At 43.0% G+C, this 25,531-nt stretch overlaps 2 protein-coding genes across 2 annotated transcripts in view; one reads left to right on the top strand and one right to left on the bottom strand.

The window, feature by feature from the left end:
• The window catches only part of Glys (glycogen [starch] synthase), a 97,924-nt gene that overhangs the window by 71,198 nt on the left and 1,195 nt on the right, over positions 1-25,531 (bottom strand). The gene's annotated exons all lie outside the window — the stretch shown is intronic.
• LOC110833070 (uncharacterized) lies at positions 1,689-25,531 on the top strand. Its single transcript, XM_087358822.1, has 3 exons — positions 1,689-1,830; positions 3,240-5,003; positions 19,155-25,531. The coding sequence occupies exons 1-3, from the start codon at positions 1,758-1,760 to the stop codon at positions 23,477-23,479; spliced, it is 6,162 nt and encodes a 2,053-aa protein (XP_087214948.1). The 5' UTR covers positions 1,689-1,757; the 3' UTR covers positions 23,480-25,531.

Raw genomic sequence — 25,531 nt, 5'->3', positions numbered from 1 at the left:
TAGCAACTTCCGGAAAATACGTTTTAAACTAATGATACGTTAATTCAAGATGGGTTCTGTTCCTGGAATGGCTTTCTTTTGTAGTCCCAAGGCGAAGTGATTGCCAGGAGTGTCATCTCCACATTTTTCAGATCGCTCTTGTAAGTTTCTATCTGCACCAATAATTGTCATTAGTTACACGTTCTGAAGATTCGGTTAAGCTGATGAAAGATCAATATTCTAGCTTCGTGTGGTGCGTCATTGTGAACAAGATCATTGAACACTTTCATTTTGTTATACAGCAATTCAGTTCTGGCGTAAAGAATGAAACAAAATGTCTCTCGCTGCGGGATTAGAACAAAATGCAGTCATTTATTTCAGCGAGTACACGCGAAGAGTTCTCTTTTATTAATCTTACTATCATTATTATTACGAAGACCATCCATTATGCATGTCATCCGAGTGTAAGTCTGAATGGACGTGTGAGTGCGTACGTGACCTATTAGCGAACAACCGGATTTATAGACGAGTCAATGAGTGAGTGAGCGGGAGACTTTCTTTGTCAGAGAGAATGAATCCGACGCCAGAGGCTCTTAAAGCGGTCGGAGCACTGATAACCGGAAATGGGCTCGAGATGCTGGACCGCGTACACTTGGGAAGAATTTTCTCTACTCTGAAGATGGAGGCAGCGGCAAACGGTGGTCTAGCGGTCAGAACGCTGGCCTTGTAATCCTGGGGTCTCGGGTTCGATTCCCGGCGGTGCCCGAATTTATAACTTGTGTTGGGCAAGGCCGTGGTCTAGGCAACACAGAGTTTTCCTCCGTTGCATCCCAACAATTACTCCATTCACACACAGAAGAAGGCAATGGCAAACCACTTCTGGATCATCTGCCAAGAACGTATATGAACAGGTCCCAGTCCGAGAAGAGAAAAGGATGGAAGGATCCTGTTCATATGGACCTGTCGTCAGACAGAACACTAAATAAAAAATAATAAATATATAAGACAACTAAACAATTGTTATATTAGTTCGTTGTGGATCTGATATCATTTAAACCAATTAATTACAATTAATGGAAATATTTTTCATTTTTAACTTCAAATTTATCCGGATGTTGTAATTCACCTTCAGTAATAACATTACTACAAAACAAGTTAAGTATCAACAGAATTATGATTTTAATTTAACTTCGTGACACATCCGATAATTTTTAAAAATTTAAATGACATACTAATCAACTGACCATTGTAATTTAACTAAACTTCGTAACAATTACATTAAAATCATTAAGAAATTAGCTGTTCCCTTCCACTTATCTCCGTGACAAATATTTTACACACTCGAACGCAAACTTAAGCACGGAAGTGACTAAAACGGCTAAGCGGGATTTTAATCATGGTTGCTATTTTAAGAGAGAATAATAACTGATGAGTAATTTAACTTTAAAGATGACGCAACTGTGGGTACTCATTTAAGAACGTTGGGTGTACTTCTTAGTTTGCATCGACATACAAGATAATTTATCAACACATACGCAACGCTGTCTGTGAGAACTTTTTTAAACGCCGTCTCAGGGGAGGGGCAGGGAGTTGGTAGGAGAAGTATCCTCACTGCAACTTCATTATAATATTTACGGAGGACAGCAAGGAAAATCCGAGGCAATGAAACATACAATTATTTTCGTCGCCTGAAATCAATTTTCGTCCGTGACCTTCCGTGCCCTGTACTGGTATAACTGTGACCGCGACGGCCAAGGAGACCTCATACAGAATTAAACATGGGTTTCGCAACCACCAGGTCTTCGCCAGGCTCCAGGAAACACGACAACGGTGGTAAAAGGATCGCTACAGGTTAGTGGGCACAGCGCTGTGGCGTGTACTTCGAACCCAGCCGTCCGCATTAAACTCAGTTGTCATCCGTTTACTTCAGAATCGTTTCACTTGTGGTGCAGAATTAAGTGGATCTGAACTGTGGCCATCAGTTTCCATGAACTATATACAGGGGCCAGAAGTAACCCGATACAGTTTCATGATCAACCTGAGATTAATTTTCCCGCTTAGTCTCAATCACGAAATCACGCATTAAACTTCCAGTGATTGAAGTCAAGTTTGCATTATGCAGATTCGGTAAAAGAAAACCAAAGCTTACTTTTCTTCACTCTGTAAATTAAAGCCTACGTCTTCAACAAATCTGTGACTATAAATTCTGTATTTACGTATTTCGTATGATTCTCACTGTAAACAGCGATTATTTCCTTAAACAGCGTTAACCATTCGATTTTTGTAATGGTGAAGAGAAGTGTTTTCTTCGCGGTACGGACTGAATTCTTAAATGTAATTTAGACGAACTATGATTCTCACTGTAAACAGCGATTATTTCCTTAAACAGCGTTAACTATTCGATCTTTGTAATGGTCAGGTGTTGTGTTTTCTTCGCGGCACGGACTGAATTCTTAAATATTGTTTAGAAGTGCTTCGTACTCCAGATGGATAATGAGCAGTTCTATGTTTCTTACACGCAACGATATTACGACACTAAAATATTATTTAGAACTTAATTCCACGAAAGAAAATGTTAATAAGGCAGAGAAAAGAACTTGAGTGTAATTTAACGTTGGACTTCGTAAACAAGTTGTGTAAACCGGAGTGTTTAAATGGCGTACTTCGCCTTCCGTTAAGGAAATTCATGAACTGAACGCATAATAGTAAGTAGCGTCTGTCTGGCTGCCCATTTCAATACAAGAATACAAATTCTTCAAGTCACAGAGGAGTGAACGCAACTTCTGGGAGATAACATCACGTAGGCTACATGTAGCAGTGATAATTTTCTCAAAACCAGGTCGTATCTGCAGAAAATTAATATGAAAATGGATTAAAACTTTCCACTCTTTCAATTAATATTTAGGAACGTAGATATAGTTTCAATTGTGCTTATTATATGAGTCAAACGGACGAAATGACATTTACATAACGCGGTACAATTACTGAAACTTTAACTACAAAAAATCCCAAAAATTACAATAGTAGGTTTTTGATACTTCAGAGCTCATATTACCTGAAACTTAGCACAACGATCACTTGAACTTCAGTGCATGTAAATTATGCAACTATATTTCTATAATCCTTTTGATAACAACGATAAATGTTATTTGTTATAAGTTTCAAAAAATTGATTTTCTTGTCCTGAACTTCAAGGCCTTGTACCGCTTTACCCTGGCACAGGCGAACTTGCATTCAGATTCCTGCTCAAATGCCTGCAGGTCTTCTGCTGCTTCTCGCTGCAGCTGCTTCGGACTGCTGGCCGTGGGGTTCCGACCCTCTGTGTCCACTGGGGCCAGAACCTCAATGCCCAAGCAATCCGGTGACCGACTTCGACAACTACTTCCCTCATCCATCCGACTGCCACTACTACATCCAGTGCGATGTCAGCAGGAAGGCGCTGTGCAGACCGTGTGCTCCCACCACGTTCTTCAGTCCCGGAATTCTTAACTGCGTGTGGCCGCTGGACGCAAAGTGCGAACACAACGCAACGACGAGACAGGACAGCCTTCTGCCACCGATATGCGGGCCGGACAGGTGTGAAACGGGGCTCAAGAAGAGAGATTACTCAGACTGTACGCATTATTTTATGTGCAATGGAACGTTTGAAGACCGGCGAGAATGTCCAGCTGGTCAACATTTTAATACGAGGAGCAATGACTGTGATGATCAGTGCACGGCGGGTTGTGAGAACCCGTGCACAATTCCGGAATGCCAGAATTACTGCAGATGTGACGAGAACACACCTCCGAAGGTAGATCCTTACGACTGCACAGTCTGCGAAGTTTGCAGAGGTGGCAAAATTGTGAAGGAGAGGTGTCCCTCAACAACATGTCGCACAAAGCCGTGCGATCGCACCAAACACCCTGAAGACTGCCAAGGTTTCTTTGATAACTGCACCACGGCGTGGACGAGGTGTGAAGACAACCTTCACTTCAACCCAGTAACACAGATGTGTGAAGATCCCTGCACAGTGGGGTGTAAGCCCCCTTGTGAAATTGCAGGGTGCGCGTGTCCATGTGACGAGAACACACCTCCGAAGGTAGATCCTTACGACTGCACAGTCTGCGAAGTTTGCAGAGGTGGGAAAATTGTGAAGGAGAGGTGTCCCTCAACAACATGTCGGACAAAGCCGTGCGATCGCACCAAACACCCTGAAGACTGCCAAGGTTTCTTTGATAACTGCACCACGGCGTGGACACGGTGTCAAGACAACCTTCACTTCAACCCAGTAACACAGATGTGTGAAGATCCCTGCACAGTGGGGTGTAAGCCCCCTTGTGAAATTGCAGGGTGCGCGTGTCCATGTGACGAGAACACACCTCCGAAGGTAGATCCTTACGACTGCACAGTCTGCGAAGTTTGCAGAGGTGGGAAAATTGTGAAGGAGAGGTGCCCACTGAGTCTAAAGGACACATGTCCAGAAAGTAAGTGCTGTGAACTCAGAAGACACGAAACAGATTGTCATTTATACTACAATTACTGCAGTATGACTTGGTCTCGTTGTCCAGGAGACCTACACTTCAACGAGGTCACTCGAACTTGCGACCACCCTTGCAGAGCTGGCTGTAAGGATCGGCGAGAAATCGGGGCGTGCTGTCCTGCTGACGGAGAAGTTTATGAAGATCCATGTACTTGCGACATGTACTACCTGTGTACGAACGGCATTAAAGAACTTGTTAAGTGCGAAGACGGTCTGCAGTATAACAACACTCTAGGCCGTTGCGATAATTCGTGCAGCGGTGGCTGCCCAAAACTTTTCGCAGGAAACCCGGAATGCTGTGCCTCTACAAGCGGAAAGCCTGAACCCCAGTGCCCCGCGACCACGTACCCCATATTCTTGCCACACCCAAGCAGCAGTCAGTTCTTCTACAAGTGCGTGAACGGCGTTCGATCCTGCATCCGTTGCCCTTTGCAACGTCGGTGGAACACTGATACGGATACCTGCGATGAGACGGCTTGTTCCAGGCCCGAGACGCCATTCTACTGACACCCAGGTCACACCAGGTACCGAGTTCTCTGAAAATCTTTTGATCTGTTCACAGTTTCTGAAGCCTTTCAAGTTTGCTTTTGAGAGACTATTATAATTTCTCCATAAGCCACAAAGCAGAAAAACATTGCGCCAGGATGTGTACGGGCGGTCAACCTCTGCTCTCATGTTGAAGGAATGATCGGTCTTCAAGGCTATCCGGTACCCTAGACCGTAACTCCCCTTAACGTCCTCCTCCTCCTCCTCAAGCCACTGTCTAATTAGTGACGGTCCTGTAAATCCTAACACCGATGTAGAAACGTGATAATTAACCTGCGGGCACAGGAGGAAAACAAAAAACTCTGTTGTCACTCGTAGGATGGAGGAACTAAAAATAAATCCAAGCAACACTGAAAGTATGTGCAATTATGTAACTCACTTCATTCACTTACGAAACGCCTTGCAAACCGGCAGCAAACATTACTTAACGTTCCAAACGCGGCACAGCGCATAATCACAACACAAAAAGGCTTTTTCCTTCTTTAACAAGAGTCGGGGTGATCATATTAATTAAGATTAGCTTCACGTTGCGTGTAGCAAGCATCTCAGAGTCCGGGGATGACTGTCTTTTGGGTTACTGCGCCGCCTAAACTGGTAGCAGTCTAACAGCGTGACAGAGGTCCTTGCTGCCTCCATCGTCAGGGCGATTCTATCAGACTACACGGCGCAACAACCCAGAAGACAGCCATCTTATACATCTGCATCTCCTAAACGGAAAAGGCCACTTGATTTACTACGGTGTAGACGGAATGCTTATCTTCTGTGGTGAATTTCTCGAATAGCCGAGTGAGAATTAGATTCTCAAGGACTCGGCTACGTGCAGTTAATTCTGTCACTACAGTGACGAAGAGTGGCACAAGTCATTAGTGATTTCTCTTGGCCACTACAAGACCCGCTCAGCCCCCACTCGTCCGGTGTCCTTTGACAAAGAGGCGAAGATACAACAGAAATCTGTGCCTCCAGACAAATTATTAATAACCACCCTTCCGTAATACATTTAAAGCCAGTAGTTGATACAGCATAAACGACCCGTCCCTGTGAGCCTTCACGGCGTGTGATCAGACGCGTGATGACGTAACTCACAAAAAATACAAAAATCCTAAACTTCATCCTTCCGAACCCTCTGAGTTTCGACAGTCACAATCCGGAAGAACATCGTCATTTCAGATTACAAGATGTTTCACAAACCCTTGAAATCAACGGATACATCAATTACACTCGTCTCAATTAAACGACAAGAATTAGCTCCACGCAACACAAGAGTCCGGTCTCCGAAACGTCGTAATCATTCGAAATTAGTACGACGGACAATGCCCAGCCAATTTGCGACCGTAATAATTCACCACGGCCAGACGCCTTAGGATTCCACACCGCCGCCTCCCGCCGCACTCATCGGCCTTGCAGGTAGGACCGGTCACACGATCCGATCCACTCAGTGGTGGAGCCTCCGTCACCTGTCAGGAATGCAAACTCTGTTGAACAGCGTCCTTCTGAGAAGCTGCTAGTAGCTTCGACACACAACAAATTCCTCGATTTTCATTATGATGCCCAACTATGGTCCTTATTCTCAGCCACATGAATCCAATGCAGACCCTCGCATTCTATTCCATTAAGATACATTTTAATATTATCCTTCCATGTGCACTTAGGTCTTTCAAGTGTTTTCTTCTGTTCAGGTTTTATTCCTCGTCTCCCGTGCGCCCTACAGCATCATCCTAACAACATCTGGTTACGAATAGAAATGATGGAACTCCCCATTACGCAGTTAAATCCACCCTCCTGTCACTTCATCCCCCTTAGCTCCATATATTCTCTTTACATCCCGTTTGTGTGTTCTCCCCTTAATGCGAGAGGCCGAGTTTCGCACCCATACAAAGCAGCGAGTAAAATTACAGTTCTTCAGATTTAATTAGTGAAAGTCAATCACATACTAACGGCAATGCCACTGGATTTCCGAACGCCGAAATGGAAGTGAGATCATGGCCACAACAACGCTGGGGGCGTCACTACAGAATTCCCCAAGGTTGTCAGAGAAACACAAGTCATTCACTCTCGACAACTGACAAGCGGAGAGCGTCAAGGTTCGAACGTGTGCTCCCAGACCCGAATACACCGGGAAAATACCTTAAAACAGTCCACGACATTTTCCTCCTCAGCACTTAAGTTTCATTCTTTGGTTATTCGACGACGCTTCGTCAAGTACAAAATGTACACAAATCAGAAAGCGACAGGTAGATGAGCTACCATGTTCAGAAGACATGCAAACAGTGGGGCGTGTTCCCTGCCTGCTGCAACACAAGAGTTCTGCATTCTGCTGACGAGGCTGACAAAGGACCTCTTCACACCTGAGGCAGTACGTCCCCTCCCCAAAATCCATAAATTACCTTTAAAATTAAAATAATTCCATTAATTACCTAATCTTCCGACTACCGACTATTCACATGTCCCAAGTCACAATTTATATATCACTGCGTCTCATTCGAGTACTTTGTCCTTAAACGACGCTGTATTGACTGTAGAGGTTAAAAGGCGTACAGGCTCCAAAGAATGCAAATGGCTGCCTTTCTTTGCCAAGTTTTGAGTCCTTCGTCTGCGAGAATTAATACAGAATAGAAACGACGTCCATCCGGGTACGCGGTGTGGATTCGAGCGGATTACTCCCAGGTAAAAGCCAGAAGAGTCAACGCTTCGAACAACCGCGAATTCCACAGACGAACTGCCGACCCCAGGGATCGCAACTTCTTCTTCCTGTGTCTTCCCGGAACAGCCGTTCCCACTCTTCTGCCAATCCACACACGACTCCGAAACCACGGCTCGCGCAAAGTTCAACGTTAAAGGAAAACAACTTGTCGACATTTAAAATTCTTCGCATTAGTCACTTTTATGAATAACACAAAGCACATGACTGGCACGCGGCAATTTAGAAACGATATTTGAAAAAAAAAACTGTAAATGCTACACAGACTTAATTTAATCATCAGTGACGTCATACTCCACACCCGCTGCAGGTAAATCACTTAACGATGCTGTGTCAACTGATAAATGTATCTAGCGTCGAATAATGTGTAAGAATGGTTATGAGGCGTGAATCAGCAGAGAGGACACCACAGTCGTGGTTAATAGGCGGATTCGCATGTTATTTAAAGATGGTATATCAAGTACAGATGATATTTAGCGTCGTATAAGATAAGAGGGTGTTTAAGTATCTTGACTTCGGAGAAAGCGTGGTTGTGGGTTATTTAAAAAAGTAAGCCTTATATTTGTTGTCAAGAACTGAGTAAAATCACGTATTTTAAATATTATATGTTACAAGAACTTACAAGGGCGATATGATGATTTAAGTTTCAATGCTAGGCCACGCCAAAGCGACTTTCATGTCGCGGAGTTTACGACGAAGCCACTGTCTGAAGAACAGCTGATATAAATGACGTTTCGAGAGTCAATTTTCCTACTATCTTCAGTAATATTTTTATTACTTTTAACACTTGTAAATGTTAGGTTCGGAGACGAACGTTCTGTGGCACGCACCCAAAGCTGCGACTATGCCGACTGAAAATTGTCGCCGTCAGAAAAAAACATTTGAATTTCAGAACTTCATTGTAGTCGCAAGGCGTAACATAGTCTAAATGACGGAGTGGTAACGTTTCTTAAGCGCTCCAGGTTAAAATCTTTGCCATGCGATCAACTACGATTGTATCGTGGTTCTCCTCAGCCCTTCCAGGAGAAAGTCCGGATAGCATGTTGTAATATTCCACGGTCACTTCCCCCCTAATCTTTTAATTTCAAGGACAGCAACTGCGTGAATTGTAGCTAAATAACAGTTGCCGCTGACGTCATCCATCCACAATTCATGTCTGTTACTTAATGTGGGCCGATCCCCCACACAGTTTCAGGACGAAACAAGCATAAACTTAAAGGTAAGAGAACCCAAGAAGGTATGGACAAACGAAGACGTCTTTGACACAGCAACCGGTCGAGGACAACCATAAAGAACATCGGGGAAGGCGTCATGGCAAACAGATTCAATCCGTTCTTTAGTGCGCGGTCTCTAACACCAGCACAATGAAATGGATTCCCTATTCACTGCTTCCGGCCTGAAATCCCACATAACTAATTATGTACTCTTTGTGTCACTCCGCTGTTGGGCTAAGAGGCTGTGACGGGAAACAGCGATACGTAATCGGGAATCCTCTCGCCTTACAGCTCGGCTGTACTGCTAGTCCAATTACTCCGTGAAATCAACGACAGAAAATGTGCATACAAATTAGCAGTTGTATCTATTCGTTTAGAAAACTTAGAGAGAACCAGCTGAAGATGACCAGTTAAGGTCGAAACATGTAGTGGATTCTTAATAAACATTTAAAACTATAATCGAAAATTGTCGTGCACGCGGACTGTCAACCTAACGTCCAAAGCACAGAAGGACGCATCCCTGAAAACTCGAGGGATCAGGGGATGATCCAGGATCATTGCCACGAACGTCGTGGCCTATGTTGCGATAGTTTCGCCATTCAAGAGACGTAGGCTACTGATAGAGTCACAGAAAAAAAAGGTTCCCATAAATTTCGCGAGGATAATATCCTGAACAGGACGCGATTGTCCTGATGATGTAACAACCACCTCTGAAACGTCCGCTGATTTCTACAAGGCTACATCCCAAAATACAGCCATGTTCACAATCTCTGCCATCGGAGCGCAACATCTCGCCTGCTTTATCTCCCTTCTGACTCATTATTCGCAATTATCAAGCGCATACAACTCAACCTTCACAGCTGAAACAACGTCGTAAATTGGCCGAATACACAAACATCTCAGGACGTATTAAGAGGAGTTTTACGCATATCTGCAAGTCTTATGAGCACGGTAAGTACATTATATAAGGTCCAAAAGGGCGCCATGCAAGGTCTACTGGTACCTGTACATCAATCATGTCATGCTACAATCATGTTTCGTTTAGCAGAATGTACGTGTTTTGCACGAAGCACGCTTTACGGGCTAGTTTGCCCTACATGATCATCGCACAACACGAAAGTGATACCACTAAATGAACCGGTGGGAGCGAATTTAGGTACGCCGTACCTCGTAACGTAGAACACAAGACACAATTGCTGTCAAACCTTCCGATTTTAGCTGTGAAAAAAAACCTTTAAAAGGGGGTAGAAAGAAAGCTAAGGCGTCAACCCTGAAAGGGGGATGGAGGGCCATGAGGAGGCCCCCAGAACATCTTGCGAAATTAACCGAATTACGTACAATAGGTCACGAATTCCGAGAACAGTAAACTACGTAAACTTGACATGTTAAGTGATCACAGTCGCTCAAAAGATTCGATATATCTCGCAGCAGAAGATCTCGATTTAGGGACTTTCTTCTCCAGCGACGTTCCGTTCCAAACAGGATGAGAGCGGTCAACTGGTTGGTGATTCACTGTAAAGAAAAGAGGCGCGTTGACGAGCCTTGTGATGCTCCCTTCTGGAGGAATCAAGGCCTACTAGAAATCAAGATTTTTCACCTTTCAGCTTCTTCACGTTTTAATGCAAAGTTCATCAGAAAGTCGTAAAAATTGCCGGTAACCTTACAAGAAACATTTTTTCAATGAAATTAATAAATTATGCCAGTGTTATAACTGTATGTGGATGCCACCTGCCTTATTAATGGCGACATTCTCTGAGCTTTCACCTAAAAACACAATCGTTTAGAGCCCCTCAAAGAGCATTACTAGCCGTGTATCCACATATTTTGATTATATTTGATGCTGTGGAGTCGGAGTCGACCTCGATATAAAATCTTAAGAACAATTTCTATACCGTGTCAGACGCCGGCGGCCTCACGCTTAGGGAGATTCAACGACGCGTTGGTGTGGGAATAATGCTTTGTAACTTTGGCTCCGTTACCTTTAGAACACAAACTGTCTACAAATGAACCAATTTCGGCAATAATATTTAAATATAGGTTTTAAGACTAAAAATTAGGCTGATGATTTACGTGGTGGTGGTGATGAAATCTCTTATGGTACCATTTACCATTTTAGTAGGTTTACCCTAATTGATGCATATTGAGCTTTTATGAAGGAGTCGGTTTCGGAGATTTTAGTACCGACTCCACAACACCTGATTGTGGACTTCTACCCAAATTGTCGACAATTCTAAACTGTAATTAAAGTCGTCCAAAGATTAGCAGGCATTCTACGCCACACCAAGACACTCACTTCTCTTAAAATTTACCATGGGTCATAATTTGAAATTTATGGTTTTGTTTGAAACAGCCGAAAGGATAAGAAATTGATTCAAAAATGAAATACACGTTTAAAACAATTTTATTTTGAAAATAAGTTATCGATCTTTGCAGTTTATTTTACTGCGACTACTTATGAGAAAGTCGACTTTAAACATCGTTTTGATTAACTTTGACTCTCATTAATTTTTGTATATCTTATTCCACTTTATCTCGTCTCTCTCTCTCTCTCTATACCTCTCACTTTCTTCCATGGTTTTCTTCTGCACCTATCCTACTTTGGACCTCCTACATTATAAACCTTCATCCCCTCTTCAATTTACTCCCTAAAACAACGTTTCTTATCCGAAACGTCTTTCCTACGAGGAATAAGTTGACGTTTCGTGCATCATCAAATTGAAATATTTCACGAGCTCACTGTAAATCCGCCATGAATAATTTACACAACTTTATTAAGTGTTCTTGTTGGGACCTGACGCACGTGATTATGCCAAAAAGCCCGTTCTAACGGTGAAGTGTGGTGTTTTCTTCGCGGTACGGACTAAAGACTTAAACATTATTCAGACAGGGTTAAAGCGTTCTTACAATTACGCAAGACCTACATTTCACTTACGACGAATAACAAACAGTAAGTTGAATTCGTCTGCGACCTTGAAACGCACAGAATTCGGAAACAGTTAACTTCCTGCACCTCTCGAAGAGAACGTCAGATCGCGGGTCGCTTTGACTTGTTTGGGGTGTGTCATAGCACGTCAGGAGATTGATTACACGAGGACGAAGGGAGATGGCAGTGGAAGCCTTACGTTTACACAGCCAATGCCCATTCAGCAGACGAACAAATTTCATACTTCTTATTAAATATAGGAGTGAACGTGTGTGTGTGTGTTGCAGGGAGGGGGGGGGGCAGGTTCCATGCAAACAGCATCTCCCCTCTTGTTTGTTCATCATAACGTGCGTTAGTAAAGCTTTAACTGACTTGACACATTATGACTTCCAGTGGGGGGGGGGGGGGAGGCAACGGGAAAACACGCACATAAGTCTCAAATATTTTACCTTGACAGTCCCAAGATCCTATAAGGATGAGACACGCGGATAAACCCGACAGATAGTTTCATTTGAGGTCTTAAATAGCCCCCACTTTGTCACCTCCGTTTATAGGACTCGTCCGCTATAACAGTGGCCGACCCCACGGTGTCCTCTTCAGATTCAGTAAACCATGGGGCCTGTCACGTCCTCCTCAGGCTCCAACAGTGAGCGCCAAAGCTGGAGCTGCGCGGTCGTCTCAGGTTAGTGATTTCTGGTTTTCACACCCGGGTGCATGACAGGCATCAGTAACGCATTAACAAACAAAGTGTTCCACGTTGCTACCTCAACATAGGCACTTCTAATCACACTGCACGTGCTGTTTTTTTTTGTAATGCATCAGAAGTTTCATCTGTGATATTCGACGACCTTTAAGAGGAAGTAATGTCTCACGTGGGGTGAATTCACTGTGCACGTGAGTGCTTTTTTATGCCACGGAAAAAGTTACAGGAAATTCTTGTCGTCCTGATGAGATTAAACCATCAGTTTCAAAATCCCTTCAGCGAAGGACCTTGTATAATGCAAAACAACAAGATGGCCTCCACGCAAAATACACAGTTAGAACAGAGAAAGTCAGCAATATTACTAAAACATTGGATCTCAACTTGTGAAATTCATTTCGAAGTAATTCATAAATATAACGATTTAAATGTTGCATTAAACATTTCTTACACGTTATCAACAGTAAACTTGGTGGCGGTGTAAATATTCGAAATTATATCTGGCGACCTAAAAATCAATGTGAATTATCACAAAACTGTGCACTTATCGTCAATTCACACTTACTGTCCATCACGTCATACACCTGAACAAAAAGAGGGATGATCGCGTTCTTTACCGAATTTACTGTAGAGAAATGAGACGGAATTTGGAATTGTGTGTCTCGAGGAACATGGCCGAGCAGAGCACTTTAGTGTGACGTCATGGATAAAAACCACAGCCTACATGTTTCAATAGCAAAGTAGTTATAAGTTTTGAACTGGGGAGGATGTGAGTGAAATGGTACGACTGCGTAGTTTAACCGTTCGAAGCCCGAATATCATTTAAATAATATTAACATGACAGCGATCAATTAGTTGATTTTTGAGGAAATAATGACTTTTAATTCCGAGAACAATATGAGACCATAAACAAACTCTGAGAACAAAATGCAGTGTTACTCTAACAGCATGTATCTCCGTGCTTTTTAATTACTGTAAAAATGTGAGAAATATCGATTCGGATGTCCATCAGTACAACCGAGCCAAATTTCACCCCCCCCCACCCCCGCGTTCCCAAACAAAATGGAATCGCGTCGATCACAACAAGTCCAATGTGGGGTCGGATTTAATCTCTGTTTGTCAGATCGCTAGACGCCGTTTTTGAACAACCGCCATGGAGCAGTTACGAATCAAAGATCACAACGCGAACATTTCGACTTTCACCGGAGGTGGCCTGCGTGGATGTAAATTAGGGCATCAAAGGACACTAGCAGCGTCGAGCGCTCGCACGTAGCATACTGATGAACTGAAGTCATGGTTACGTAAGCAGCTGTGAGGAAAATCATAATGTCAAGGTTTTAGCGGAAGAATGAAACAAGGCAATGTTTGAAGTTATCGAAAGGGAATGGCGAAAACTAGCAGATTCCGTGCTCTTCACTCTCTTCCACGTTGTGCCTCAACAAACATTTGATCATCGCAACGCGGAGGAAGAATAAATAATCGCTAGTTGCCCCTAACTGCGCTTGGTCCATTCGCTTGTCATTATTACGGCAGTGGCCGTGATAATTATCGTAAACTTTACTGACAAAGAGACTGTACAATCATTGTCTTCTATTACCATTGGATGGTAGGAAGTTAACCAGCCGTGGCCGACTTTAAGTAAATGGCTGCGAAGTGCCTCAACGTTCTGCTGAGTTCTGTAATTTAACCCTTTAAGACGCAGTGGTAACTATATGTACCACCTGCTTCACACAGTTAATAACTCTGCGTTTTGTATGTGTGGGTTTCGGATTCTCAGTGTAAACATCGATTAATTCCTTAAACAGCGTTAACCATTCGATCTTTGTAATGGTGAAGTGTTGTGTTTTCTTCGCGGTACGGACTGAATGCTTAAATGTAATTTAGACGAGCTTCGGGCTTCAAAGGGTTAATAAGGAATTCACCATCACGAATATTTGAGGTGGTTTTAATATGAACAGAAATATAAAATGTTTAACTCTGAACTATTACCATGATGATGATGATGATGATGATGTAGGATTTGAGGCTTTCACGGCGGCGAGTCTGAAGATGATTACTATACTGACTATTTTAATAATAAATACAGAGAAAGAAAACGCAATGAGGAAAGTCAAAACAGAGCAGAACGTACAATTTTCCAACAGAAGTGCGTGTTCTCACTGACGCTCCTTGCCAAAGCAGTTACTCGTACGTCTCATGGTCGTGAGCAGATTCTTTGCCATGTCTCAAGCGCCTGCCCCCTGCCTTAAAGAGGGATAGCGCCCCTTCTGCCTTGACATTCTGTATTATCGTCATTATCAGAATCATAACCTTGTGCTTTCAGAGTCTGCACGTAGGAACTCCTAAGAGCACGCTAAACGCAAATAAGAAAGATGTCAGCCAGCGTGAAGTCCTTGATGACGGGGAACTGTGATATTCAGCAATACAGTCGCGTTTAAAACAACCAATCAGGTCTCTCCTTTTGTTAACCAGTTGATTAACTGCGATCGGTGCTAAATGGACTCGCCTTTCTGTCCGCTCATGACAAAGTCAGCTCTCTGGTATCGCACCGTCCACTTTCTCTTACGTCTGACGTTACTAGGTTACCTTGACTCCATAAAGGATGGACTAAACTGACATTTACGCTCATCCGAAATCTGGAACAGTTTATCGCTAGAAATACGTGAGTGGAAAAAGATTACGTAAATAGCACGCGTCCGTATATTAAATGCACAAAATTAATAATATATTTGCAAAAATAAAAAGTCTCTTCCAAAGAAAATGGTGGACGTTCAACCATTTTTCTTGGTAAAAACAAATGATAATTACAAATACATATGGCTAATTTCTGCGATGATTACTCATCGCCCTGATGATGGAGGCAGTAAGCTCCCCTGAAACGTCGGCCAGTATCTACCAGGCTACACTGTGCCCCAGAAGGTAGCCATCGTGACTCTCCAACCTCATGAGAAACTATAAATGTTCACGAAATAGTCGTAGAAAAAATTAATTCCGAACGGGACTCGCCTAGCTACAAGACAAACAATTCTGCTCCTTTATTGCTTCAAAGATTTCGATTAGTGTGCTCCCACAAAAATTTATGAGACGCTTTTTGGTCCATCAGGACACAAATTTGGCAGTGGCAAAATCGGACCAGTGACGCGGAAGTTACTTGGGGTCAACTGGGTTCACGCATCGACGAGGTTTGTTCCTAGATAATGACGTCATCAGGGGATTTCCCAAAGTTGTGGCGTGACTAGAGATTCCCAAAAAATTAATTTCGCGCGCAGAAAGGATACGAACTTTATTTTCGCCCGATTTCAACTAAACTTCGATGTTGCTAGAACTCCCAAATATCAAAATTCATAGAAAAAGATCCGTTCACCGGTTCTTGAGTTGCTACGTCGTAAAGCGAATGGGCGAACTTTTTGAAAGTTAGTAACGACCAAACTGTGATCAGGCAACAGGTGATAACAGCCCGGATTACAACGCCTACAAAAGAGAAGCTTTCTAATACATGGAATCTGCAGCACTGTTAAATTAAATTTTCTTGTGGCTTAACAAGGATCTGAAAGCGTTGTTAATATTTTTAGGCTCAGACTGTACCCAGGACCGTGCGCTAATGTTTGCACTATCACTACAACTGCAAGTGAATGCTAATTTATGCCGTACAATAGGCGAGGCTGGCTCGAGATGGATCGCTAATTTCAGAGTTCACAAGCTTCACGCAGGACATCTGTGACGACGACTGATGGGAAGAAGCCCTGGTTACAGAAGCCACGGCCTCGAACTCCGTCCCGTTTGATGGCGACTCTGTGCCGAACTACGAGGTCACGAACAGGACGACATGAGCTCGAAGTAACACAGCTATTTTCACTAAAAAAAAACATTATCTGAAATATGTTTCGACTCCCCGTGTACATAAGGTTCAGGGTTCAGCTTCAGGCTTTTGTAAACACGGTCATGAGCCTTCTAATTACATAAGATACGGGTAAATTGACTAGCTGACTACTGTCAGCTCCTAAAGAATGAGTCTTACTCAGTGGCATTAGTCAATCTGAGTGGGAAGCCACAAAACTTCATTACGCAAAGCACAAAAACCGGATGTGACAAGGACAAGAATAAAAACTCATGAAGAAGAAGATTCCTTGCAGATTAGCCGCTAGAATGGAAAATTACGAACATAAAAAAGAAAGTGACTTATTGCAAAAGTTGCAGACGTGAGACGTTTACACTGAATCCATACAAGTTGACGTCTCTTACGGCGGGGCTAATAAAATATGGCCTTCGGGACAGATGAAGCCCGCAAGTGAAGGATTCCCCACTAACCAATCCGTGTCAAACCTCCACGCACTCAGAGAAGACCTACATTTATTATCATTAATTTTCTAAAAAGTTGTAGGCCTGTCACGTGGGAGTTTAAGCTCCTGGGGCGACTGAACCCAGCAAAATCTTTTCCAGCAGCTGGCATTGTCAGTTGCGAAAAATTATGTCCTGATGATGGAGGCTGATATTATCTCCGAAACGTCGGTCTTTTGTCGATAATTGACACATTTTGTTGCCCGAAAAGATTCTACTGATAAGAGGCGACGTCAGATTCTGACGGACATTCACAGGGGCTGAACCTGACACGTACACTTTTGGAATTTCAAGCTACAAAATTTCGTGCAGACAATTTAAAACCGAGTAATTACAAATTCAAATACAACAAAAAACCTGCCCGAAAATATCAACCATTTCCACTGGTAGACGACATAATGTACTCTTTGGAGTAAAATGAAATGCTAAATAAAGTGATCTTGACGAAACAAGACGGGAGGTGACGTCAGCACGTTGCTTCTTTGGCAAACGCGGATTAAAGGGGCTACATGGACTTCGATCGCTCGAGTTACGTAAGTCTCGAAATGAGTATCGAAGTTCTTTGTTTTGATAATGTGATTCGAGGTCACTGATGTGGTCCAAAAGTAACCTGGGTTCCCAATGTTGCGAGAATGTATTCCAACCATTAAATCGGTACCACTGTCGTAACGAGGCATTCCAACACTGACCTCGAGTAGTGCGGGTTTGATTGTTGCTAAGGAAACCGCTTCAGACAGACAGACAGACAGCACAAACACTTAGAGCAGCTTGGTCTCGTGAACTGAACAGTGACGAAATCTGGCGGATCCATCACATTTACATTCTTAATTATCTGAGTTACCTTGGAAACCACAGGCGGTAACTCCGATATTGGACCGTTGACCTTAAAAGGTGCCGGAGTCCGCCAACGCTGCGTATTAGGGCTCCGAGAACTGCGATGAACGCGCAGTTAAATTCAAATACCACGCAAAACTATTGGCTAACCGCTTATTCCATTTCTTAGGCTGACAAACAAATACCATAAAGTTCAAAAGCGCCGGAGGTACAGAAGCGAAGTGACAAATGCCAAGGGCCCATCAGTCAGCGGGTGAAACGAACACGTCACTCGAACCCACGTGTTTCTTAAACACCGGACAGAACTTCACGGGAGTTTTGCTATCGACGTTACATTACGTTCCTTCTGCATGCCTCGCATAAGCAATTATGGTCCACGAGAAAAGATCTGCGCATTCTTGACTATCACCCCCCCCCCCGGCCGCCTTAACCCCGACAAACGAGCCATCTGGCATCTGCGTGACGCACTAAATTCTGTGGCGAGGAGAATAATTAACATTCTGGGGGGGGGGGGGGGGGGGGGGGTGTCCGATATGAACTCAGTCACACACTTTCTTCACCAGCGATCAACACTCGTACATTTGATTTCTTTATAGATCATTTAACGACGCCGTCAACATCTCATATTACATAGCGTGATTAGTGGACAATGAATTGGAACGGATGTGGATGGAATATGTGGTGGCCTCACGTGAGACAATATTAAAGCATTTAAATGATGGGACTGAGGAAAATCACTAAATCCTCGGTCGGCGAACATCACGAATAAGAAAGAGAGACTCGTATTTGTCCAAAACCAGGGCGTAGAGTCTGTCGAAGTTCAGCGGTGGAGTCACGTTTCTCGTTCTTCCACCCCTCGCCGCCCCTTTTCTATCAATTAATTACCTTCGTCCCTTTATGTCATTCATAAGGACTTACAAAAAAATATGCCTAATGGTAGCAGCACGTGTGAAACTGAACATACACCATTTAGCGTTACGATAATGTGATGGCATGACAGACGGATATGTTTGTGACCTGGATGTTATTATTTTAGTAAAAATCGAATGTCAAGATCATCAGGCAGGACTGAATTTACTATGCAGGCAATTATAGAACACACTGCCAATTATAAAAATATATTCGTGATAGCCTGCAAGAGACACTTGTTCAGGTAAGCCTGAAAATGCCAAACTTATCACACACAAATCTGTCACAGACGCTGCTGTGAAGCATGTTATCAGTCGCTCTGGACAGTTAAATTTCCAACATTCCGGACATAATAGATCTGAGGTTCTCGATGCTGGCCTTCTAAATAGCATCACCTACAAGTTCGCACGCGTTGCGACCCCAACATCGACTGCCCGGGTAAAGATCGGAGTAACATTTTACTTTTTCAAAACCCGCTTAATTTTCCGCAGGTCCCACGCTGATGGTACTGCTAATCCTCGTGATTGGCGCGGACTGCTGGAGATGGGGCTCAGTGCCCTCGTGTCCCCCGGGACCTGAACCAGAGTGCCCCGAGAATCCCGTGGACGACACATCAAACTACTTCGCCCACCCCACGGACTGCCACTATTACATCCAGTGCGACGGCAGCAGGAAGCCGATCTGCAGGCGCTGCTCCCCAACGACGTACTTCAACCCCAAGACGTTCAACTGCGTCTGGCCACTTCTCGCCAGCTGCGAGCACAACGAAACTACGAGGCGGGAGAGTCTCTTGCCGCCCATATGTGGTCCAGACAGGGAATGCTACGAGGAAGGAGACACGGAGAGAGATTACGTGGACTGCTCGCGTTTTTACTTGTGCAAGAACGGAAGCAAAGTTCGAATGGAATGCCCAGAAGGACAGGCCTTCAGTGCCAAACAGGGAATATGCACCGAAATTGAAGAAGCAGAGTGCGACGATTACACGTACTTAGAAACAAAACGATGTAAAGATGAAGGCAGAACAGTCAAAATAAATTGCCACTCTTACATGATATGCAAAGGAAACAGAACGCAAACATTCAGGTGCAACACAGATCAGCATTTTGACGACACGACCCTCACGTGTCTACCCGGATCCTGTGACAAACCTTCCTGCGAGGACAAGGAAGATTCCACTGACTGCTCATATTACTTTAAGGACTGTAATCAGAGAACAAAGTGTCCTGAGAGTAAACACTTTAATAAGAAAACGAAACACTGTGAAAACCAGTGCACGGCCGGTTGCAAAAATCCAAAAGATATTCCACAGTGCAGACAATGCCAAGAGGAAGGCAAAATACTACAATGGGATTGTAAATCTTATACCACATGCAGGGATGGGATCCCGGAAACATTCACGTGCCGGGCGGATCAGCATTTTGATGAGTCAACTGCCACATGTACAGCCGGTTCTTGCAACCCTCCTGTCTGCAAGGACAAAGAAGACGCTACTGACTGCAGTTATTACATCAAAAACTGTGACCAAAGGACAAAGTGCCCCCTAGGTCAACATTTCAACAAACTAACAAAAGCTTGTGAAAATCAGTGTACAGCTGGCTGCCAGAATCCAGAAGATATTCCACAATGCAGACACTGCCAGGAAGGTAAAATATTGCAGTATGATTGCCACTCATACAAAATATGCACAGGAGGGAAAATTGTACCCGTAATTTGCAGAGATGATCAATATTTTGACGTGGCAAGTGGTAGTTGTAAACCAGGATCTTGCAACCCTCCTACCTGTGAGGACAAAGAAGACGCTACTGACTGCAGTTATTACATCAAAAACTGTGACCAAAGGACAAAGTGCCCCCAAGGTCAACATTTCAACAAACTAACAAGAGCTTGTGAAAATCAGTGTACAGCTGGCTGCCAGAATCCAGAAGATATTCCACAATGCAGACACTGCCAGGAAGGTAAAATATTGCAGTATGATTGCCACTCATACAAAATATGCACAGGAGGGAAAATTGTACCCGTAATTTGCCGAGATGATCAATATTTTGACGAGGCAAGTGGTAGCTGTAAACCAGGATCTTGCAACCCTCCTGTCTGCGAGGACAAGGAAGACGCTGCAGACTGCAGTTATTACATCAAAAACTGTGACCAAAGGACAAAGTGCCCCTTAGGTCAACATTTCAACAAACTAACAAAAGCTTGTGAAAATCAGTGTACAGCTGGCTGCCAGAATCCAGAAGATATTCCACAATGCAGACACTGCCAGGAAGGTAAAATATTGCAGTATGATTGCCACTCATACAAAATATGCACAGGAGGGAAAATTGTACCCGTAATTTGCAGAGATGATCAATATTTTGACGTGGCAAGTGGTAGTTGTAAACCAGGATCTTGCAACCCTCCTGTCTGCGAGGACAAGGAAGACGCTACAGACTGCAGTTATTACATCAAAAACTGTGACCAAAGGACAAAGTGCCCCCTAGGTCAACATTTCAACAAACTAACAAAAGCTTGTGAAAATCAGTGTACAGCTGGCTGCCAGAATCCAGAAGATATTCCACAATGCAGACACTGCCAGGAAGGTAAAATATTGCAGTATGATTGCCACTCATACAAAATATGCACAGGAGGGAAAATTGTACCCGTAATTTGCAGAGATGATCAATATTTTGACGTGGCAAGTGGTAGTTGTAAACCAGGATCTTGCAACCCTCCTACCTGTGAGGACAAAGAAGACGCTACTGACTGCAGTTATTACATCAAAAACTGTGACCAAAGGACAAAGTGCCCCTTAGGTCAACATTTCAACAAACTAACAAAAGCTTGTGAAAATCAGTGTACAGCTGGCTGCCAGAATCCAGAAGATATTCCACAATGCAGACACTGCCAGGAAGGTAAAATATTGCAGTATGATTGCCACTCATACAAAATATGCACAGGAGGGAAAATTGTACCCGTAATTTGCCGAGATGATCAATATTTTGACGAGGCAAGTGGTAGCTGTAAACCAGGATCTTGCAACCCTCCTGCCTGCGAGGACAAAGAAGACGCTACTGACTGCAGTTATTACATCAAAAACTGTGACCAAAGGACAAAGTGCCCCCTAGGTCAACATTTCAACAAACTAACAAAAGCTTGTGAAAATCAGTGTACAGCTGGCTGCCAGAATCCAGAAGATATTCCACAATGCAGACACTGCCAGGAAGGTAAAATTTTGCAGTATGATTGCCACTCATACAAAATATGCACAGGAGGGAAAATTGTACCCGTAATTTGCAGAGATGATCAATATTTTGACGTGCCAAGTGGTAGCTGTAAACCAGGATCTTGCAACCCTCCTGTCTGCGAGGACAAGGAAGACGCTGCAGACTGCAGTTATTACATCAAAAACTGTGACCAAAGGACAAAGTGCCCCCTAGGTCAACATTTCAACAAACTAACAAAAGCTTGTGAAAATCAGTGTACAGCTGGCTGCCAGAATCCAGAAGATATTCCACAATGCAGACACTGCCAGGAAGGTAAAATATTGCAGTATGATTGCCACTCATACAAAATATGCACAGGAGGGAAAATTGTACCCGTAATTTGCCGAGATGATCAATATTTTGACGAGGCAAGTGGTAGCTGTAAACCAGGATCTTGCAACCCTCCTGTCTGCGAGGACAAGGAAGACGCTACAGACTGCAGTTATTACATCAAAAACTGTGACCAAAGGACAAAGTGCCCCTTAGGTCAACATTTCAACAAACTAACAAAAGCTTGTGAAAATCAGTGTACAGCTGGCTGCCAGAATCCAGAAGATATTCCACAATGCAGACACTGCCAGGAAGGTAAAATATTGCAGTATGATTGCCACTCATACAAAATATGCACAGGAGGGAAAATTGTACCCGTAATTTGCCGAGATGATCAATATTTTGACGTGCCAAGTGGTAGCTGTAAACCAGGATCTTGCAACCCTCCTGTCTGCGAGGACAAAGAAGACGCTACTGACTGCAGTTATTACATCAAAAACTGTGACCAAAGGACAAAGTGCCCCCTAGGTCAACATTTCAACAAACTAACAAAAGCTTGTGAAAATCAGTGTACAGCTGGCTGCCAGAATCCAGAAGATATTCCACAATGCAGACACTGCCAGGAAGGTAAAATATTGCAGTATGATTGCCACTCATACAAAATATGCACAGGAAGGAAAATTGTACCCGTAATTTGCCGAGATGATCAATATTTTGACGTGCCAAGTGGTAGCTGTAAACCAGGATCTTGCAACCCTCCTGTCTGCGAGGACAAAGAAGACGCTACTGACTGCAGTTATTACATCAAAAACTGTGACCAAAGGACAAAGTGCCCCTTAGGTCAACATTTCAACAAACTAACAAGAGCTTGTGAAAATCAGTGTACAGCTGGCTGCCAGAATCCAAGTACAATTTCAGACTGTTACTTGTGTGAACCGGAAGGGAAGACCTTCGAAGATCCTTGCAGTTGTGAAATGTACTACAAGTGTGTGGGTGGAGTGAGAGTCCTTGAGGTATGCGATAGCGGTCTCCATTACAACAGAACGCTTGGTCGATGTGACACCCCGTGCACTGATATATGTCCGAAATTGTTCGCTAGAAAACCGGAATGTTGTACCTCGACCAGAGGGAAACCGGAGCCACTGTGTCCCTCGACAACGTATTCCGTGTTCCTGCCTCACCCTAGTGACAGTCGCTGGTTCTACCAATGTCTACAAGGCGTTCTTTACTGCAACAGGTGTCCCCCAGGTCACAAATGGAACACAGATGAAGACACGTGTGACAAATCCTGTCAGTGTCCGTGAGACGACACTCGCCATACGTTCAAGATAGGCTACTGGCTAATAAACGGTTTCACTTTGAAGTGCGTCAGTCTACTTTCGAGTTCATGAAAATCCCCCGCCCCCAATAAAACACGCTTTCCGGGTCAGATCATGCCAACGATACACAACATTTTAAGAGAGACATATGTTATCGGATGACTCAAACGAATGGGACACAAAAAACATTTGTAAACACAACATACACTACAATTAATTGCAATCCAAACATTTTCTTGTAATATACAAAGTATATTAACACCACTGCTTCTCTTATTTTAACACAGATGTTCATCGACCCTCTGAAGCCAAAGACCATGTAAATGACACGTAAGAATTCAGTCCGTACCGCGAAGAAAACACAACACTTCACCATTACAAAGATCAACTGGTTAACGCTGTTTAAGGAAATAATCGCTGTTTACTGTGAGAATCATAGTTCGTCTAAATTACATTTAAGAATTCAGTCCGTACCGCGAAGAAAACACTACACTTCACCATTACAAAGATCGAATGGTTAACGCTGTTTAAGGAAATAATCGCTGTTTACAGTGAGAATCATAGTTCGTCTAAATTACATTTAAGAATTCAGTCCGTACCGCGAAGAAAACACTACACTTCACCATTACGAAGATCGAATGGTTAACGCTGTTTAAGGAAATAATTAACGTTTGTCATTACAAAAATATGAATCCCATGAATAAAAATAAGAGTTCCTGATGGTTGAAACAGGTGAGGCACATAGTATGCACGTGTACACACGTGCATACAAATTTTAACAGAGGCGTCAGGGTTGTCCGCGTTCCCAAACTTTCAATTTCTTTCGACCTCTGCATCTTGACATAGCCTAATTTCAGTTTTATGCTCATTTGTTGGCATCGTAATTTGACCCGAGGTGTGAATGTTATTATAAAGGACCACATTTAACCGTGTAATTAACCGGTCCTTGGAATTCGCCTGTGTAACATGACGTTCGATGCGAAATTATGTAACCAATATTAAATGTACAGATACGAGTACAAATGTAACAAGAGTTTCATAAACGCCTCGTATTCACACTGCCTGTTTGTTAATTTCACTGCCAGTATAATGATCTGCTGTTGGACCAACTGTACAGCATCATTGCCATTTTTAGGCCAAATTAATTTGAAGCAAGCATCAGTCTTTCTGAAGAACAGAGTTTTTTCTGAACGCCATTTGCTTTTAGGCCCCGATTTATGTCCGGATGTTCATCAAATACCAAATTGTAAAAGTAACAAAAATCTCCGATCTTTTAACACGCGAACATATATAGTAGATACTTTACCCGTATCTGTAATGTAAAAAAATAATATATGTGCGTAATTATTGCGTATTTTAGTTTTCTACGGCTCATTTATCAACTACGGAAACGCTTAGTTACAATTTTATAATGAAATTTTTCATCTAATTAAGCTCAAATTGTTGGGTAGTTTTCCAAAATTAATTTACAACATTCATTGCCAACTTAACTACACAATAAATTGTAATCTGAAGATAAATGATATAACTTGAATCTAGGCTTGAAAAAATACATTAGCTCAAGAATTATTATAAGAATAACACCCAAAATTTTAAATATTGCTGTCTTCTGGGTCATTGCGCCCTGTAGTCCGGTAGGTTTCCAGATCTACTAAACTACACGGTGTAATAACCCAGAGGACAGGAATCATCAGACTCACCGCTGTGATAACCTCAAATCCTACACAGCCAAAATTTTACCAAGATTTAATATGGTGAAGAATGTTATGAAAGAGAGACTATTGGTTAACTGAAAACAGAAGAAAATGTCTATTCTGGCAACCAAAGAAGTGCACAGAAGCAACATTTCCATTTCAATATCTGTGATCTCATTGTTGCTAAATTTAGTTGCCATTCTTGGTTGTTAACAACAATTGTTTGTACATTTTGGGGTTCAATTGTTGCCACTTTGTTAACCTGAATATGATTAATGTGCACAGGAAAATCTTGATACTTTATTATGTAGCATACAAACTAATAAATTGAACCAGAAGCTGA

The sequence above is a fragment of the Zootermopsis nevadensis genome, unplaced genomic scaffold (assembly GCF_977971745.1).
Source record: "Zootermopsis nevadensis isolate Lab colony 2312 unplaced genomic scaffold, Znev_1.0 Znev_ptg000030l, whole genome shotgun sequence".
Taxonomy (NCBI): Eukaryota; Metazoa; Arthropoda; class Insecta; order Blattodea; family Termopsidae; genus Zootermopsis; species Zootermopsis nevadensis.
This window is presented reverse-complemented; position numbering and strand designations above follow the sequence as displayed.

What these genes read in the sequence shown, in the direction of transcription:
- LOC110833070 (XM_087358822.1), top strand. Translation starts at nt 1,758, where the DNA reads ATGGGTTTCGCAACCACCAGGTCTTCGCCAGGCTCCAGGAAACACGAC. An exon ending in TGGTAAAAGGATCGCTACAG is followed by an intron (nt 1,831 to 3,239) that starts GTTAGTGGGCAC and finishes AAATGCCTGCAG; the next exon opens with GTCTTCTGCTGCTTCTCGCT. An exon ending in CAGGCCCGAGACGCCATTCT is followed by an intron (nt 5,004 to 19,154) that starts ACTGACACCCAG and finishes AATTTTCCGCAG; the next exon opens with GTCCCACGCTGATGGTACTG.